The 19,025-nt window shown below is 40.8% G+C and overlaps 1 protein-coding gene across 12 annotated transcripts in view; it reads right to left on the reverse strand.

Moving 5' to 3' along the window:
• The window catches only part of tcf12 (transcription factor 12), a 365,767-nt gene that overhangs the window by 80,659 nt on the left and 266,083 nt on the right, over positions 1-19,025 (reverse strand). For 10 of the 12 annotated variants that reach the window (XM_072470734.1, XM_072470723.1, XM_072470727.1 and 7 more), the window contains 3 exons: positions 13,441-13,582; positions 13,131-13,195; positions 4,064-4,142 (listed from right to left, as the gene is read on the reverse strand). In XM_072470734.1, coding sequence (XP_072326835.1) covers positions 4,064-4,142; positions 13,131-13,195; positions 13,441-13,582 — 286 coding nt within the window. The remainder of the gene's footprint in view (positions 1-4,063; positions 4,143-13,130; positions 13,196-13,440; positions 13,583-19,025) is intronic. The other 2 variants (XM_072470729.1, XM_072470728.1) reach the window with 1 other exon arrangement.

Below are 19,025 nucleotides of genomic sequence, written 5' to 3' on the forward strand. Positions count from 1 at the left end.
CTGAATTGATCCTCTCAAGGCGAACTTCATCTTTTCCAGTCTGAGAAACCCCGCCATGTCACTGACCCATACTCCTGACTTTGGGGGTTCCGAGTCTCTCCATCCCCGCAAAATCCGTCTCCGGGCCAACAGGGAGGAGAAGGCCAGAACATCGGCCTCCCTTCTCTTCCTTGGCCCCCGGATCTTCCGATACCCCAAATATTGCCAATTCTGGACTCGGAGTCACCCTCCCTTCCAAGACCTCTGACATAATGGCTGCAAATCCCTGCCAGAATCCCTTAAACTTTGGACACGCCCAGAACATCTGTACATGATTCGCCGGGCTTTCCCCACAGCATCTGCGCACCTATCCTCCACTTCCTCAAAAAACCTGCTCATCCGGGCAACCGTCATGTGGGCCCTATGAACCATCTTGAACTGGATCAGGTTAAGTCTGGCACAAGACGAGGATGATTAACTCTCTTCAGAGCCTTTTCCCATAGTTAGATTTCTATCTCCCCTCCCAATTCTCCCTCCCACTTTCTCTTCACCTCCCCGATAGGGACTCTTTCCCACTCCACCACCCGTACCCTCAGGGCTGCCACTACCACTGGGCTTGTGGAGTAATGAGCTGGCGAGAATGGCAGAGGCGCCATCAATAAAGCCTCCAAACTCGCACCCTTCCAGGATGCCGCCTCTACTCACTCCCAAACCGACCCCATCCCCACTACCCACTTCCCGACCATCGATATGTTGGCCGCCCAGTAATAATTAATAAAACTCGGGAGGGGCAAGCCCCCCTTCCCGCGGCCCCGTTCCAGGAATGCCGTCTTCACCCTCGGGGTTTTACCAGCCCACACAAAACCAGAGATCGCCACATTCATTTTCCTATAAAAGGCCTTCGGGACAAAAGTCGGAAGACATTGGAAAAAAACCCAGCAGCCTCGGGAGGACTGTCATCTTCACCGTCTGCACCCGCCAGTGTCAGCGGGATAATGTCCCACCTGCGGAAATCCCTTTTCATCTGATCGACTGCTTTACCCAGATTTAACTTGTGGAGCTGTCCCCAACCATTAGCCACCTGGATCCCCAGATACCTAAAGCTCCTCCCCACCAGAGTTCACGAAACACAACATTTATCGCTCCCGGGTCGACCACTACCTCCCCCCCCCTCATAACCTTTACTTTCCCAATTTCCCTCGCCGCCTCCTACTTCCTCAGTTGATGTGCGAACATCCGGCTGGCTTTCTCCCCATATTCGTATATTGCCCCTTTCACCCTCCTCAACTGCCCTTCTGCCTCACCTGTGGACAGGAACCCAAATTCCATTTGGAGTCCCTTGACAGTCCTTCAAGAGCTCCTCTTCTAGACATTCCGCATATCCCCTGTCCACCTGTAAGATTTCACCTACCAGCCTGTCCAACTCTGCCCGTTCAGTCTTCTCCCTGTGGGCCCAAATCGAAATAAATTCCCCTCTGATAACCGCCTTCAATGCTTCCCAAACTACTTTGTCATTGCTCTTTATGTACCCCGGAATAGCCTCCCTCAACCGCTCACAAATCTCATCCTCCGCTAACAGCCCTACATCTAACCTCCACTGTGGACGCTGGGCCTTTCCTGTGCTAACCCGTAGTCTATCCAGTGTGGAGCATGGTCCGACACCACGATTGCTGCTTACCTCAGTGCCCTCCACCCCCGCTAACAGCGTTTTGTCAAGCAGGTGTGAGTCGAGGTCCGGAATCTTCCCCAGCATCCTCCTGACAAACGCAACATATCCCAGTTGGGGTGTATATATTGACCAACACCACTGCCATTCCCTCCAGCTTCCCGCTAACCATAATAAATCTACCCCCACCCCCGGTCTGCCTCTATCTTCCCCACCTCGAATGCCACCCCCCTTGTTTTAAAGTCCAAACCCGAACGGAACAACTGTCCGACCCATCCCATCTTCAGCCTAACTTAGTCTCCCAGCTTCAAGTGCAACATGGACAGGTCCACCTTCAGCTGTCTCAAGTGTGTGAACACCCGGACTCTTTTGACCGGCCCATTCAGTCCACGAGCATTCCACGAAACCTGCCTGGTCGGGGGGAACCCTACCCCCGCCCCTCGGCAGCTACCACCATCTACTCTCCTCCTCCAACTTCCTGAAAGTCCCCTCCTCGTCAGCAGGCGCCCCCCCCCCACCCCCCCCCCCACCACCCCCCCCCCCCCACTATGTTAATCTTCAGCTCACCCTCCACTTTGCTTCCGTGGACAGCTCCCGCCCCGGTACCTAGCATCCTACCACCTGCTGGTTCCCCTCCCCCCCACTCTTAGTATAAGTTCCCAAAACAATGGCACAAAGTACAAAAAAACAAACAAACAATCCCTTCCAAGGTCCAAGCACAGAGGCCCATCCCTCCTCCCTTAACAAAATCTTATCTAACACCTTCAAGCAGGACGATATAGAAAAGACCAAAGAAAAAGGAATTATACATGTAAAAACACAACTTTTCAAACATTGCAACTTAAATTAGAGTAATAAGACTAAGGTTTTTAAAAGGGCAACCGCATAGCTTCTAAATCAGCTCTCCACAGTCAAGGTTTAAGATCCTTGTTTGTCTACCAAGTTACTGTCCTTCATGAAGTCCGTCACGTCCTCCGGCAAGCCAAAGTATAGCTCCCGACCCTCATAGGTCACCCAAAGACGGGCCGGGTAAAGCAGACCAAACTTTATTTGCTTCTCGTACAGGGCCGCCTTGACTTTATTAAAACTCGCCCTCCTCTTTGCAAGTTCTGCTCCCAAGTCCTGGCACACCCGGATCTCAGAATCTTCCCACATGCACCGTTTCGTCTGTCTGGCCCATCTCACGATGCGTTCCTTATCTAGGAACCGATGCAGGCGTACCACCATCACCCTCGGGGGCTCACTCCCCTGGGGCTTACGCATAAGTGCCCTATGGGCCCGGTCCACCTCCAACGGCTTGGGGAACGTACCTTCCTCTATCAGTTTCTCTAGCATCTTCCCACATATGCACTGGCATCCGATACTTCCTTCCCCTCTGGCAGACCGACGATCCGGATAGTCTGTCTCCGAGAACGGTTCTCCAGGTTCTCCACCTTCTCCAGCAGCCGTTTCTGTTGGTCCTGTAGGGTCCCGATCTCCATTGCCATTGCAGTGGACTACTCCTCTCGTTCCACTGCCAGCTCCTCCAACCTCTGGATCGCCTGTCCCTGGGTCGTCAATCTCTCCTCCACACGGTCGACCACCGCCCTGATCGAGTCCATCACCCGGGCCAGGTGCTCCACACATTCCTTGCGATGTTGAGTGAACTTCTCAGTCAAGAAGTCCACCAACTGGTCCGTTGGCCATTGAGCTGGCGGTGTCAAACCTTGCTTCCCCGCCATTGCCTCCTTCAAACATTGGTCCTCGCTTCCAGCCAACTTTTGATTTCTCCTTTTTCGACTTTTCCTCGGGCGCAGCTCCATAAACTAGGGTTCACCACCTTCTCCTCTCGCTTTTACACCCTTATTCTGGAAAATTCCTATGGAAATCCAGCTTAAAAGCCACAAAAGGACCACCAAGAATGGGAGCTGCCAAATGTGCAACCTTTGACTCCATAGCCGCCACCGGAAGTGAAACTGGAAATTTCTAAGCATCAACATTCCAGATTGTGCAACCAAAATGTTCAAAAGCGCATTTTGTTGCTCCTTATAAAACACAACTGAACAGTTTGAAACACATCACTTCAGACTGACAGGTGTGTGCATACTAAAGCATAAGCTCCAAGTATAGAAATCTTAAAAATCGTGACCCAAAATAATTCTGAAGACTGTTCACAAAGGACACCAAATGAATTACATCGGTCAACCAATTTTTAGAGTCACAATTTAATATCAAGCAATGTCAAAACAAATGCAAGATTTGGAAGCAATTCCATTTGTTGTTCAACAAATGGTCACAAAATGAAAATCTAATTTTATAGCCATTGCATATTCTGTGTTAGCAAATTCAAGATTTTTGTAGACCCAGATCATGAACACACTTGACTAGCTCTCAGCCATATTTAGGTTCTCCAATATATCAACACAAGTCAAATCTTACCAGACAAAGGTGATGGCGATCCAACTGGCGTTGATGGATCTGATGGAAAACTACTACTCGTGTGATCAGGTGAATAAATCTGGGGGGAAAAAACGGCACATTTCAGAGGTAAATTTTCATTCACTTCTTCTGCTTTCAAATGCTGGCTGGAAAAATTATATCCATCAACCCAGCTGGTAAGACTTCCAAGGAGCTACAGCATACAGCATTGGCGATTAACTTTCCAAAGTCTATGTGCAATAATGTGCCACTAGCCATTGTAACAATTTCCTGAAGTCTTACTCTTTACCATTCAGATCCTACTCCAGTGGTTCAAAGGTGATCACCATGCACCACTCTCCCAGGTTTGCACAAGCATTTGGAACCACACTCCTTGTACACATCTAAAAAATCAGAAGTGGTACTGAAGCATGCAACAGGCCAATGTTATGACCTGGTAGGAACTTAAAGGGCGTTGCTTAGAGTCCATTCTCAGAGTGGGGCCGGCCAAGGCATCAAGTAAGCAATTGTCAAGTGTTAACATGGCTCCAAGTCAGTACACTTTCATCATTGAAGATGGGACTGTGGTATTAGCAGTTCTTTAGTTCAGAAGTCTGGGGGCTTACAGTTGGAAATGCTGACACGTCTGCCATCGCCGACATTCTTTCCAGATCAAAAGTCTCTTCAAAGAGATGGTAACAAATTAACTGGGGATATGGAAAAAATGCCCCTAAGGATTAAAGTAATTTGGTACAAGCAATAATGTTAGATGATCTATTAAAAGTTGGACCTATTAATAAGTTTCTCAATCTTAACATTAACTATGACTGTATCGCTGTGCAAGGAGGAGAGAGAATCAATCACCTGTGATCAAACTAACTAATCAAATTCACATCCCTGCAGCAAGAAGCAAGACAAGGCAAGATGGAGAACAAAAACAAGCCTTTTGGTACTTAGAATTCCTTTTGAAAAATATGTAATATGTAATACATATAACAAGTAATCTAATATTCCTCCACGTAAAACTTCTACATCCAGTGTCCAAACAGAATAGAAAGCTGGCTCGGAAACACTTTCATGCCCAAGATGGTGCGCAGTTCTTGTTCTGCATCGTAAGAACATGACATGAAGGTTCAAGTATTCGCCTTGTCGGTAGATTGAAGAGAAACTTTGTATATATCGGTTCATAAAATTACCGCAATGTATTTCAATCACGTGACACAACTTTCCTTGGTGAGCCTTTTGCTCAATTAGGCAGTATACCAAAATCAGGACAAGCAAAATGAGTCATTTTGTGAGCAAAATGTAGCAAAATGTCATGAAAAAAGTTAGATCTCAGGCAGCAATTAACTGACAACTAAAGGATTTGGCCTTTCAGATTCATTTCACCAAACTAGACATTCTAGATGTTGTTCTGTTAGAGAAATCAGTGCAGGAATAGCAGTAGTAAAACATTTTTGTTCTTGTTTACACAACCTGTTGTCCTTGTGGATTGGTTTATTAAACTCACTTGTTTTGAAGTGAGAGTTATTAAAAGGTGCAGGATTCATTGAGTCAGAGGATGTGCATACAATATTACAGCTTAAAAAACATTCCGACTGAATAGTCCTAAATTGCCCAAAAGTAGTGAGATGACAAGATAGGACATGAAATGAGCTCCGTTAAAGGATTAGTTCTCTGCTGATTGTATCTTGCCCGTTTCTCAATTTTTCTCTTTTCTTGAAAGATTTACCATTTGTTGGATGGACGCCAGGGTGTAACTTAGAGGGAGCTGTTCTATATATCAGTTGCATCGATTGGGACAGATCAGGTCGCTGCATTGGTTTGAGACTTCAATAATTGTAGTTTGAAGGGTATTGAAAAGAAAGAAAACCTGAAATCTGGCCCAGGTTAAAAATGCAAAATGACACCCTGCCAAGGATTCTGTGAACATTGTTTTCAATTTTTCTCTTTGCTCCTTTCCTCTAGATTTATTTGTTCTTCCAGTTTAGACCGAGTTGTGACACCAAATGCCTTGGATTATGTACTCACAAGCCTTATTCGAGAAAACACCCAAGCTAACAAACAGAAAACTCTTTTCATTACTTTAAAACAATTGGAATTACCGCATGTCTTCACAAGGTCGCTCTCGGTCTTGAGCAATAACCACACTGAACTATTCTGCATTTGTTAAACAACGAGCAAGTGAATGTTTTTGGAAGTAGAAATTCTGGTAACCATCTCCTTGAAATGAAAACAATAAAAATGTTGCTAACTATATGGCAAACTTACTTTAAATTACTATTTTTGTTAGGTTTTCATAACTGCCAGCCATGCAAAAATTTAGTAGTTGTAATATCTTTAACCACAAAGTCTGTATACATTTGAAACATAGTGGCTCCTCTCAAACCTGCATCATGGAAACAATAGCAAACCGTCACAATATATGCACTCAATACAGGCTGGGATAATACAAGTATACTTTACAAAATCTTGTATGAGTTAAAGAGTTAATTTTATAATTAATTTTATAAAACCTTGATTTTATAAAAGGTTAAATATAATCACTTGTACTGGATATTGAAAGCTCATGTACTTTCTTCAGGTTCTTCAATCCCTGTATTCTTGAGATCAAGGACCTTCTCCGACCACCCTGGTGCTCTAACTAATTTGCAGTAGCATCTAGAATTAGCCCTTTAAAAAAATATTTGTTCATGGCATGCAGGCATTGCTTACTGAGAAAGCAACTCAAAATTTATATGAACTTCAGAATGGATCTTTTTGCAATTCCAGTTGTCCATTTTCTCAGGCTTCTGGACAATTAGGCTCTTTTCTTTGCACTGAAGATTTTCTGTACTTGGGGTCTACATGAAATCTACAATATAAATTACAGAAACACTTTATTCTTCAGCTGCTTTGGTAAAGTTGCCAACCCTCCAAGAATGGCCTGGAGTTTCCAGGACACTGCTGGTCCCTCATGGCAGACTGGTACAAAAGGGTAAAAAGATCTGCTTTGAAGGGGCTTTAAAAGGAAGTGAACAGTAAATTTATGGATGAAGTTCTATCAAATAGGATCTAGATACAGTAGCTGAAAGCTTTGTCATAAAGTGAGCAGTGGCAAGGATAAGCTAAAGATTGTAAAGCAGTAGCTCTAAGTTGTGCTAGAAGAGATCAGAGAGTGGGAACCACAGGGTGAGTCATAAATAAAGGCCAAGATTGTTTAAAAAAAAAAGTATTGGGAATAGGATAAAAGTGGAAGCAAGTGACAGGGGTGGGTAAGAATGTGGGACGGAATGTCCATGATGAAGTTCTAGGAATGCTGCAGTTAGTACTGAGGGGCATATGGGAAGCTAGTGAGGACGACATTTGAAAGATGGAATTTAGAAATATAATTTTTTTAAAAACATACCCGACTTGCTGTGGCATCACTTTCCCAAGTTTCAATTTTGCACATCCAGAAATTCAGTTTAGATTTAGTCCACAAGACTGCCAAGTAAAAATGGCAATTTACAATGCTCAATTACAAAATTATCCCGTCTATTTGTCCCACTATTGCCAAACAGGATGTTTAATGATGTTTGCACAGAAATATAATACACACGATTGTGTACACTAAAGGTACATGGAAGGTCAGTTGTATCCTGCAGAATTAACAAATGCTTCACACTTATAACCTCCCAAGAAATTGTGATTCTCTCATAGTAATGTAAATATAGGCAGCTTTTAGATTCAAAGCATTTACTGAATTTTCTAGACGATAAACTATGCCATAAAGACCTTTGACATTATTACAATCAGTTAGGTTTATGACACTCAAAAGTCTGATCATAGAATCTTAAACTTTTTTATAAACTTTATTTATACTGTCCATTAGGCTAGAACTTATTGACCTAATGGTGGAATAAAAGTTCCAGCAGAAGTTCTGGGGTCAGGCAATGCTGATGTGATGCAATTCTGTTCTTTTAACAATCATCAACTCAAACATTCACTTGCCTCTGCTTACCTGCGCTCCAATCATGAATTCTAGATGGTTTACATTACATGATACTTTCCAGGACAATGTCCTTGATTCTCATCATAAACTTGCCAGCCATGAAATAAAAGTGCAAGGAAGGGATGTTATCAACCAGTCATCCCAGGGCAATACATGAAGATTTCCTGAAGACACAAATCGGTGCCCCAAAGATGATTAGGACGATTAAAAACTCTTGAAGAGGCCAGCCTGAAGAATACAAATGTATTGCTAACAGAAGCAAACCCTACGTATGAAATTTAATACTCAATTTCTACACTTAGCATGAAGCTAGGTTTGGACATTTTTGATACGGTGTTCAATGTGACACGAAGCTCTCCAATTATTTTCCTTTATTTTCCTTCAATAAATAACCTAGGCCGAACAAAATTAGTAGGTAAACTATGTTAACAAAACTCTCTCTAAGATTCAAACTTCAAGTCTCTAAAGTACTTTATTCTGCAAAGGCCTAGACAGGCATTATACAAGAGACTTGTGTTTTCTTTTGGGAATATATGCTGAAAAATGAATCAATTCTGCATGGTAGAAAATAACCTGTGGCAAGATTTGAAATACATATTTCTCAGTTAATAATTTAAAACACGTTTTGTTTTTCTCAGAAATGTTGGTGATACAAATTTAATGTTGAAGCAATTGCACAAAGTCAAGAAAAACAGATGAAACAAGCAATCTGTACTCTGCAGAGTGTGATATGTACTGATAGAGCAGATGGAATGCATCACCATCAACTATGACAGAAATTATTTATGAAATAACCTGGCTGGTCCTGCCAAACCACACAGGATCATATCACTGTAGCAACCAAAGTCCACCCATAAGTGAGAACACACCTTTATGTCCTGGTCTTTCCTCCTTGAGCCTATTTATAAAGCTTTCACGCTATCACTTATTCAGACAATAATTTGAGGAAAGTGTATTTTGCTTCATTCACAACGTGTTCACTTTTGGATCAGGTGAAGAAATATTTTAGCAATTCACATTCTTTCGACTTTAAGTGATTTAAATTATTTAAGATATTAACAATAGCCAGAACTTTACACAGAGGTGCAGGGCACGCCCCTGGCTGAAATGTTGAGTTAGCCTGTCTCCATGTGGTTGTGTCACCCTGCAGCCATTGAGCTGTGAATTGGTCCAGGACAAGGCTTCAACCCCCTGTTGGGAGGAACTTTCCTCTGAGTTGCAGGCCAATCAAATAACCAGCAGCTTTCTAAGCCGAGCAGCATCACTGGGAACAATGGCAACTGCTAGGACTACATTTTGCAGTCCCCAAAGAACCAATGCCATGGGCTTAAAGGTGGCTTCGCTGAAGCCAGGTTGGCAGGCCGCAGCAAAGGGGAGGGGAGGCAGGACTCGTGGAATTGCTGTGTCCTTCACTGGGCACAAGGTGTCCCAAAAAAGTAGTGCCACCACCCCATCCAAACATCTGCCAACAAGGCTACCAATTAAACAAACTGGCAGCCTGGGCATTTGGCAGATACTAAGTGGCCATTTAAGGGCTTCAACTGGCCCATCAGCAAGTGGGTCGCCTGATAACTTCGCCACCATGGGCGAAATCCTAGCAGTAGCAGGAAGGCGAATAAACAGGATGTGGATGTCTCTGGCAAGGCCAGCATTTATCAGCAATCCCTAGTTGCCCGCAAGAAGCTTACAGTAGTTTTATGTTGCAATATACTGTATTTTGTGCCAACTCAAACTGAGGAGACACAACCTTCTGGAGGGCCTCTCAGACCTCATTGCTCCACATCACTGGGTCATTTTCTTAGTTATACTGTCTCTCACATTTAAATACACCCAAAACCACTCATCACTGATGCAAAAGTACATCACTATAACTGCACCAGTTATCACTTAACTTTGTATCCACTCATCCATGCTTTACCTTACCTGTGAAAGTTTGATGCTGACTTTGGGAAATTTCCCCAAAGTGACATTACCCCTCTCAAGAATAATTATATTTTAAATTAACACAAAATTTGAATATTCATATCGTAGATCCTGTTTTATAATCAAGATGCTAAAGTACAAGCTTGTGTTTCACTAAACTGCATATCTTCCATTCTCAATTTTTCTCATACACGCTTGAATTGCCACAATAGGTCACAAGAAATCAAAGTTAACAAAAAAAATATTTTTTAAAGAAGTCAACTAAGCGATTTAGTGTTGCTGTTAATTTTATACTATTTACCTAGATGCCTACATGACAAAGCCACTTTCTCTCATCAATATGCCCAAGTGTCCATCAATGCAGAACTGAGTAAATAGTAACAGTAAAATACATTAGGAAAACCCTCGCTAATGATTCAGTGAGTCAGAGACCAAGGAGGCTGCAGGATCTTTCTTCAGTCTCTGCAGAACACAGCCAAGGGGAGCAGTAGGAGCATTTGAATCAGCTTTTGGAATTAGGAAAAAGGAAATGATTTAAAGTTTCAGTCCATATCACTATCTTTGTTCATGTGTTACATGTCATATCGAGATGGGATAATTTAAAGAAATTAGAATATCCAGTGACCAACTTAAATGAACTGCACAACAAAATTTAAATTTTTAAGCCTTTTGCTCCAACAAACATAAAAGCAACATTAACGAAACTCAATTTAGTAGGCAACGGAAACTCCTAAATGACCAAAAAAATTATCCCATTTAATGTGACCAAAAACCCCACATTATAGTGAGACTTCACTCCTCGCTCTTTACAGATTTGCTGTATTTACAGGAACCAGTCGAACGTCACTCCCAGCTTCCAACAGGTTTGCCTTGCTCCATCACCCAGAGTTTTAATATTGAGCGACCATCAAATGGTCTTTCTCAATTTTCAGAGGATTTCTGAATTGACTGCCAGCAGCAAGATAGTCTCTGGTGAATTTTCCTCCTAACAAAGCCAGGGCAACGTTATCCAGAGTTTTTTAGATTGTCACAGGATGTGCCTCTTTGACACCAGTCCGTCTTTTCTCCCACATCCTGTTCTGTTGGCTTGCTGAGAACTTGCAACTTATTCTCTCTGCTGATCACACAAGCTGCTTTTGTCTCTGTGCGAGATCTCTCTCTCTTTTTCCGTCCATAAACGTGGAGACTGACAGATTACCTGCAGTTAGCTCAACTGCTTTTGTTTTCAGGTGTCTCCATTTTTACTTTGCTCCTTGTTTGCCTGAACCTGGGCCTCACTGACCCCATGGTAAACAAGCCACCGAGACTTCTGTCAGCCAGGATTCAGAGCAGATCACACGACTCTCGTCACTAACCTATTTTACCTTGAATTAAAGACAGTCCCAAAACAATCATTTTATAAAACCTCACATTTACGGGGTGGCACAGTGGAGCCACGGTTAGCACTTCTGTCTCACGGCACCGAGGACCCGGGTTCGATCCTAGCCCAGGGTCACTGCATTGTGGAGTGTGCACATTCTCCCCGTGTCTGTGTGGGTCTCACCCCCACAACCCAAAGATGTGCAGGGTAGGTGGATTGGCCACTCTAAATTGCCCCTTAATTGGAAAAATTAAAAACAAAGAAAATAAATGAAATCTCACATTCATAACATGTGAGGTTAATATCAGGCTTGGCTGTTGAACAATACACCAGGACTCAGTACCAGGGATCAAATGTCAATAATGACCACTTGGACAAGGAAACAAAGGTAGCCAGTGTGCTACCAAATAATCAATACCTTCAGTGGGGGGCAGGAAGAAAGTCAACAAGCTGAAGGAAAATTAACAGTAAGAAATGAGTGAAAACAAAAGTTCAACTTGGATCAAGATTTTAATCTCAGCCAATTGCCAGGCATGAACGTATAGTCAGAGGCACTACTTTTGAAAACCTTAGCACTCGGAACAAAGAGCTGCTTGCGCATAATCAATTATTATTTTGAAAACTGAGTTCACAAGGAAGCAAGATAAATTCATTTTAAGGTAAGTACAACTTTCATCAGGTTCTATTTAAAATCAACTTCACACAAGATTTCAAATATAAATCTTGTGTGAAGTTGAAACTGTATATTTAAAAAGCAAGCTGTATCCACTGCGGTTAAACCATAAATACATCTGTCCTGATGTCGATTTAGTCAATGACTTACCAGGTTATATATGCAGAACAACAACAGTACTGTCAGCATATTCAATGGGATTCATTCAAAGACTTAATTTTTAATGACCCGCTGCTATCCCCTGCAAATGTTCATAGCAGTAATAAATAACTGGGGAGTCCACGTCTAAAAACATAGCTAAATTAATACTGTGTATATGGCTCGCTTACATGCATTTTCTTTTCACATTATGATTTGAACCAAATATCTTTATAATACTTCATCTCATTTTAAAGCAGCATGCCTACCCCCTCAGGCATCTCACCTAACTTCAAAAATGCTACTCCCAGTTCTTTCAGAGATAGATCTTCGAAGCTTCAAAAATAATCAAAAAAGTCTCCCAGACAACAGACAATTGCAGAGCTTCAAAACTGTCACCTGATACTCTTTCCATATTGCAACAACAACCATAATTTCAGGTATGTACAGCTAAATACTTGTGATTATTTAAGTACTGTAGCTCAAATATCAGAAGGACTTTGGTCAAGGTGATGTAACAAAAGAGATACCACTTTCGGACAAATTAAAATTGTTGTTCCAGGTTTTACTGCAAGCTTGTATATTGTACAGCCTATCAGCAAGTGCGAAAAAAAGTTAATTTACTGAATCAATTTGAAAGAGAACTCAAATTAAAAACCGTAATGATACAATGTGAGAAAATTACACCGGAAATGTTAATTAACCCTTTTGAGTACTGAATGCCCCTTGCAGCTTTCAAAATGTGTGCATTTTCTATTATATTTGCAAATGCGCTCATTTAAATGTTCTGAGTTTTGTGCAGAAATATTACTGCTGTTCTCAAAGGGTTAAATTGGCACACTTAAGTTTTGATAATGATCTGTGTTTGAGGTCAGTATTTTGGCAAAAAGTCAAATGTACGAGTGATTCTTTTTTTGGTTTCCCCGTGAAATTATGCTACTTAACAATTTTTTTTCTTTTGATCTACTTTGGGTAAATGTAAAGTTTTAAAAGATGCCAAAAGGTTTGATTCAGTACTCACAGACGCCAATGCTTTTCCAAGTGCATCACCTGTCTGTGAACCCCCAGCTGCATTTCCTCTGTTCCCTATACACAATATAATTGGAGCATAAAATACTTTGATTATTCAAAAGTTCAGCATTTTTTCTGCACTTGAATACAAATTTTGCTTTGTATATCTGCATATTTATTGCACAATATTTTTATTTATGGATTAATGTTAAAGAACAGAATTGCAATTTTGTAGTTGCAAATTAAGCAACATAATTTTAATAACCAGCTGATTACTACTTCCCACTTGGACGTGGCAATGAATGTTTCTTCTAACATACCCAAATGATTTTCTGATCCATTGACTGGTGGGGTGTGAGAGGCTGCAACATACGGGGAGCTGGTACTCCCTCGATGGAAGCTAGACATTGGGGGAAGACTGGGGTTGATGTCTGTAGGTGAAACTGAGTGCAGTGGATAGTTCTATAAAAATAAAAACACCAAATAATAACCCTGGATAAGTCAAATAAATACAGCAGAACATGCTTAATATCGATCCCTAATTGGCACAGAAAATTCATGTTAAGCTGCACTAATTCTTAACAGAACTGCTTGGTATATAAAAACAGAATATGTTGGCAAAGAACCTTTTTTTAAAAGAGATAACTGGTCAGATCTTGATTTACAATCAGGAAGCCCGTACATATTGATATACTGATTAAGTTATGATACATTTACGAGCGATATGGTGAATTTATTATAGTGGTACAGTTAGGCACATGGAAAGCTACATGACCATAACCACATAATTATCTGTCAATCAGTACAATGTGAGATGAGCATACACTGAAAAATCACAGTGCAACAGAAAGCAATGTTGATCTGAATTTAAAACACCATTTCTGTATGTTTTACGCTGTTGTCTGTTAATCAAAGAGTGAAGGTGGTGAGTGAACTGATCAGAACAGATACTTTAGAACAATGCAGAAAAGCAATGCAACAGTCCAGCGCCACCAATGATGAAGTGTTGCAGGATGTGAATTAATCGCCAAACAATATCACATCGGAAGTTTGCGATCAGGGTTATGAGAGTAGTATTCACCTTAGTGGCACAATGTACACTTAACAAAAGATGACAGTGATCAGGGGAGATTTTAATTCTCGTACAAGCTCAACAAACCAAATTTGCAGTAATAGCGTGAAGAACAGGTTTATGCAATGTATGCAAGATAGTTTTCTTGACTGCGAACCTGAAACAGTCTATTTAGACTTAATATAATGAGATAAAAAGGGTTTGATTAATAATTTTATAGTGAATCAACATCTCGGAAATTGTGATCATATGATAGAACTTTATATTGATTTTGAGTGTGATTTAATTGAGACAAAACTAGGTTCTTAAACCAGAACAGTGCAATCTATATAGATATGAAAGACGAGTTGACTTAAGTAGGATTGGAAAACTAGATTAAAAGATGCAATGGTGGGTAAGCAATGGCAAACATTTAAAGAATTAACTAACAATCAGAAAAAGAAGATGTACATTCCCTTAAAGAATAGAAAACCCTATTGGAAAAGTAGTCCAACTGGGACTAAGAGAATTAAAGTCAGTGTTAAGTTAAAGGAAGATATATATATATATATATATATATATGTATATATATTATTGCCAAAAAGACGTACACCTGAGGATCGAGAGAGATTTAGAAACTAGGAAATGATAAACTGACAAAGAAAAAGCCGAATACGAGACTAAACAAGCAAAATAAAAATCGACTGGCGAATCATAGAAACGTTTACTAAGTAAACCTGGTTTTCTCAGAGACAAGAGAAATTACAATGGCAAATAAGGAAATCAAACAAATATTTTGTATTTAGCTTCATGGAAGACTCCAACAAAAACAAAATCAATTTGGAAATAGTGGTGAATCAAGGGTCTAGTGAAGGTGAGGAAATTAGGGACGTTATTAATAGTAAGGAAACAGCACTGAGAAATTAATGAGACAAAGTCAACAAATTCCCCATAACTGATGGCCTGCATACTAGTGTTTTAAAAGATGTAACTGATGCATTGATGATGACGATCTTCCAATATTACCTCAATTCTAGAACAGTCCCCATTGATTCAAAGTAGAAAATGTAAACCCGAAAAGAGGGAGGGAGAAAACAGGTCAATTGAGGGCAGTGAGCCGGAGATCACAAGAACCTATTATTAGGAACATGGTAACAAGGCATTTGGAAAACCATAATAGGATTAGCAGAGCCAAAATGGACTTGTGGAAGGGAAATAGTGTTTGACATATCTCTCAAGTGTTTTCTGAGGATATAACTGGTAGGGTGGATAAGGAGATGCAGGATTTGTGATTTCAAAAAGCATTCAATTAATTCAACCACAGAAGAGGTTACTGTACAAAATTAGGACTCATTGGATTAGGAACAATATATTAGCCTGGACGAAGGACTGGCTAACAGATAGAAAACAGACAGTAGAAATGCACAGGTTATTTTCAGGTTGGCAACTAGCAGGTCACCATGACAAACAGTATTTGGGTCTCAGTCAGTATCAATGACTTACATGAGAAGACAAAATGAAATGCATCCACGTTTGCTGAATACACAAAGCTAGGTGTGAAAATAAACCTGCGGGAGGGTACAAAGGGGCTGCAAAACGATACAGACAGGTTAACTGTGTAGACAAGAAAGCCAACAGATGTAGGCTATTTGGACCCTCCAAATTGTCCCACGATTCAATATGATCATAACTGATTTGTAATAAATCCAGATCCCCACCTTTTCCCATATCTGTTCACACCTTTAGATATCAAAAATCTATCAATCTCGGATTCAAAATTTACAATTCTATAGCATCAAGTGCCATTTGCAGAAGTCTCAAAATGCTCTGGCACTTAGCATGTAGATGCAATTTTTTATGTCATTCACAGAACGTCTAGCTCTAATATTTAAACCTATGCCCCTCAGACTTCCAAATATAGTCCCAGATATAGTTTCTCTCCAACTATTCAGTTTCCCTAAACACCTTGAAAACTTTAATCAAATCACCTCTTGACCATCTAAAGTTCAAAGAATACGACCTCAGTCCATGTAACGCAAATGCATTGGAAGCAGTTCACTGAAGGTTTACTGGATTAATACCTGGAATGGGCAGGTTGTTTTAGGAGGAGTTTAGAACTGTAAGAGGTGACTTGATAAAAATATACAAATCCTGAAGCAGCTCGACAGGGTGGATGAAGCGAGGATGTTTCCTTCTTGTGGGAGAATCTAGAACTAGAAATTACTGTAAGAACTTTAAGGGTGGCTCATTTAATACAGAGATGAGGAAAATATTTCTTGGAGGGTTGAGAGACTTTGGAATTCTCTTCCGTACTCGGTGGTTGAGGCAGATTCTTTGAACATCTTTAAGGCAGAAGTAATAAATACTTGACAAGCAAGGGCTGAAAGGTTAACAGGGAGGAATGTGAAGTTCAGGTTAAAATGAGATTAGCCATGATCTTATTGAATGGCGGCGCAGGCCTGAGGAGCCGAGTGGCCTACTCCCGCTCCTAATTCTTATGTAATCTCTCATTGCAATTTAATCCTTGGGAGTCTAGGTATCTTTCTGGTCAGCCAACACTGCATCACTACGAGGTTAACATATCCTTCCTCAAGTGCGGTGCCCAGAGCTGTTCATGGTACTTCAGTGCGATTGAACCAGGGCTTTGTATAGCTGAAGCATGACTTCTCCCTTTTGCATTCTCATACTCTAGATAGAAAAGGTAGTATTTGGTTTTCCTTTTTTATTTCTTGCAGTATCTATTCAAAGGACCCCCCGCCCCCAAAAGCCAGAGTGTCTCTCCGTACCATTCAGAAAGTGCTGTATCCTTTTTTAGGCCCAAAGTGGATGACCATTTGCCACAGTTTTGCCCATTCATTTAATCCATCAACATACTCACATTTTGCTTCAATCTACACTGTTTACATTACCATCTATCACTGTTGTCATTGCCAAATTTGGATATGAGGCTTTCTATCCTATCATGCAAGTAACTAATAAAATATGGTGAAAAGCTGAGGCCTCAAACACAAGAACGTGACAGGTGGAATACAGTATGGTGAAGTGTGGATTCATCCACTTTGGATGGAAAAATTCAGAAGCAAAATAGTAAATTAGTGAATAACTCATTATTCAGAGGGACCTGGGTGTCATTGTTAAGTTTTAAAATATAAATTTAAAGTGCCCAATTATTTTTTTCCAAATTAAGGGGCAATTTAGCATGGTCAATCCACCTACCCTGCACATCTTGGGTTGTAGGGGTGAGACCCACGCAGACACGAGGAGAATGTTCAAACTGCACACGGACAGTGGGGCCGGAATCAAACCCGGGTCCTCGACGTCGTGAGGCAGCAGTGGTAACCACTGCATCACCGTGCTGCCCCGAATCACCGTAAGTTAACATGCAGGTACAGAAAATAATCAGGAAAACAAAAGGTTATGTCATACTCCCAACTCCTAATAAAGTTGAAGATCTAAATCGTCTTACTGGAATTGTCAAAAGCTTTAGTGAGGCCCACCCCGGAGTACTGTGCATAGTTTTGGTCTCCTTAACCAAAGAGGGGTATAAATTGCCTTGAAGGGTCCCTAGACTAATTTCTGGGATAACAGGATTGTCCTATGAAGGAAAAAAACACATAATAGGCCTCTAGTCTTAGTGGAATTTAGAAGAATGTGAGGTGATCTCATTTAAAAATGAAATTCTAAATGGTCTCGATAGGTTAGCATGAGAACGTTACCCCGACAGAGAAGTCTGAAATTAGCATGACACAGTCTCAGAATAATGGTCGGCCATTTAGGACTGAGATAAGGACAAATGTTTTTCACTCAAAGGGTTGTGAATCTATGAGTATCTACAGTCCTCTGGAGAAGCAAATTCTTGTCATTTGAGTCTACACCAGACACGAGGGGCTGGTTTAGCACATTGGGCTAAACAGCTGGCTTGTAATGCAGAAGGCAGCAGCGCAGGTTCAATTCCCGTACCGGTCACCCCGAACAGGCGCCAGAATGTGGCCATTAGGGACTTTTCACAGTAACTTCATTGAAGCCTACTTGTGACAATAAGCAATTATTATTATTATTCAAACCCCCAGAATATTGGATACTAAAACACAGAGATAATGCAAGCAAGTGACAGAGGTACAAGATCAGCCATGATCTTATTAATGGCGCAACAGGTTTGAAGGGCTGACTGACCTTCGCTTGCCATTATTTCTCATTTTGTTTTGAAACCTTCAAAACCAGCTTAGGTTTTTTCACCCCCACCTCCAGAGTGAAATGTAAATGCCAATTTTTATTTTAGTTTTAAAACTTTTCCAAAAATCAAAAATGACAAAATATTTTCTTCAATTAAAAATTTCTAAATGAACAGGGAAAACAGTGGCATCAAAGGGGTCCCGTAATATTTTCACTGCATGCACATACCAGAGATGAATTTCACCATTATAGAACACATTCAAATATTTGTTCCAATTCAATATCTGGTATTTAACAGTCTTACTGGCTTGAGTTTATAGGTCATTTATTTAATAATATTTATCAAGCAAATATAGGAGGATAACTTCAAAAGAAACAAAACTTAAAACATCCCATTGTCCAAAGGAGCAGCTTACCAGTTACTTAATTTGCTGGTGGAATCACGGCCAAATGCATAGTCACTTCAGAGTTAAACTAAATCATTAAACTAGCTCCCAGTAGTTCTTCCCAAATAATTGAAAATAAGTACTAAAAAACACTTTTAATGAAGTCCAATTTCAAAATTGGATGTTTCGGAGATAAATTTAAGTTACAACTTATCTTATCTGACTCAACCTTTGCCAATCACATTACGGTTCTGAAACAGATTCCATTCTGAAATAGTTGCCAGAAATCACACTT

Source organism: Scyliorhinus torazame, chromosome 12 (genome assembly GCF_047496885.1).
Source record: "Scyliorhinus torazame isolate Kashiwa2021f chromosome 12, sScyTor2.1, whole genome shotgun sequence".
Taxonomy (NCBI): domain Eukaryota; kingdom Metazoa; phylum Chordata; class Chondrichthyes; order Carcharhiniformes; family Scyliorhinidae; genus Scyliorhinus; species Scyliorhinus torazame.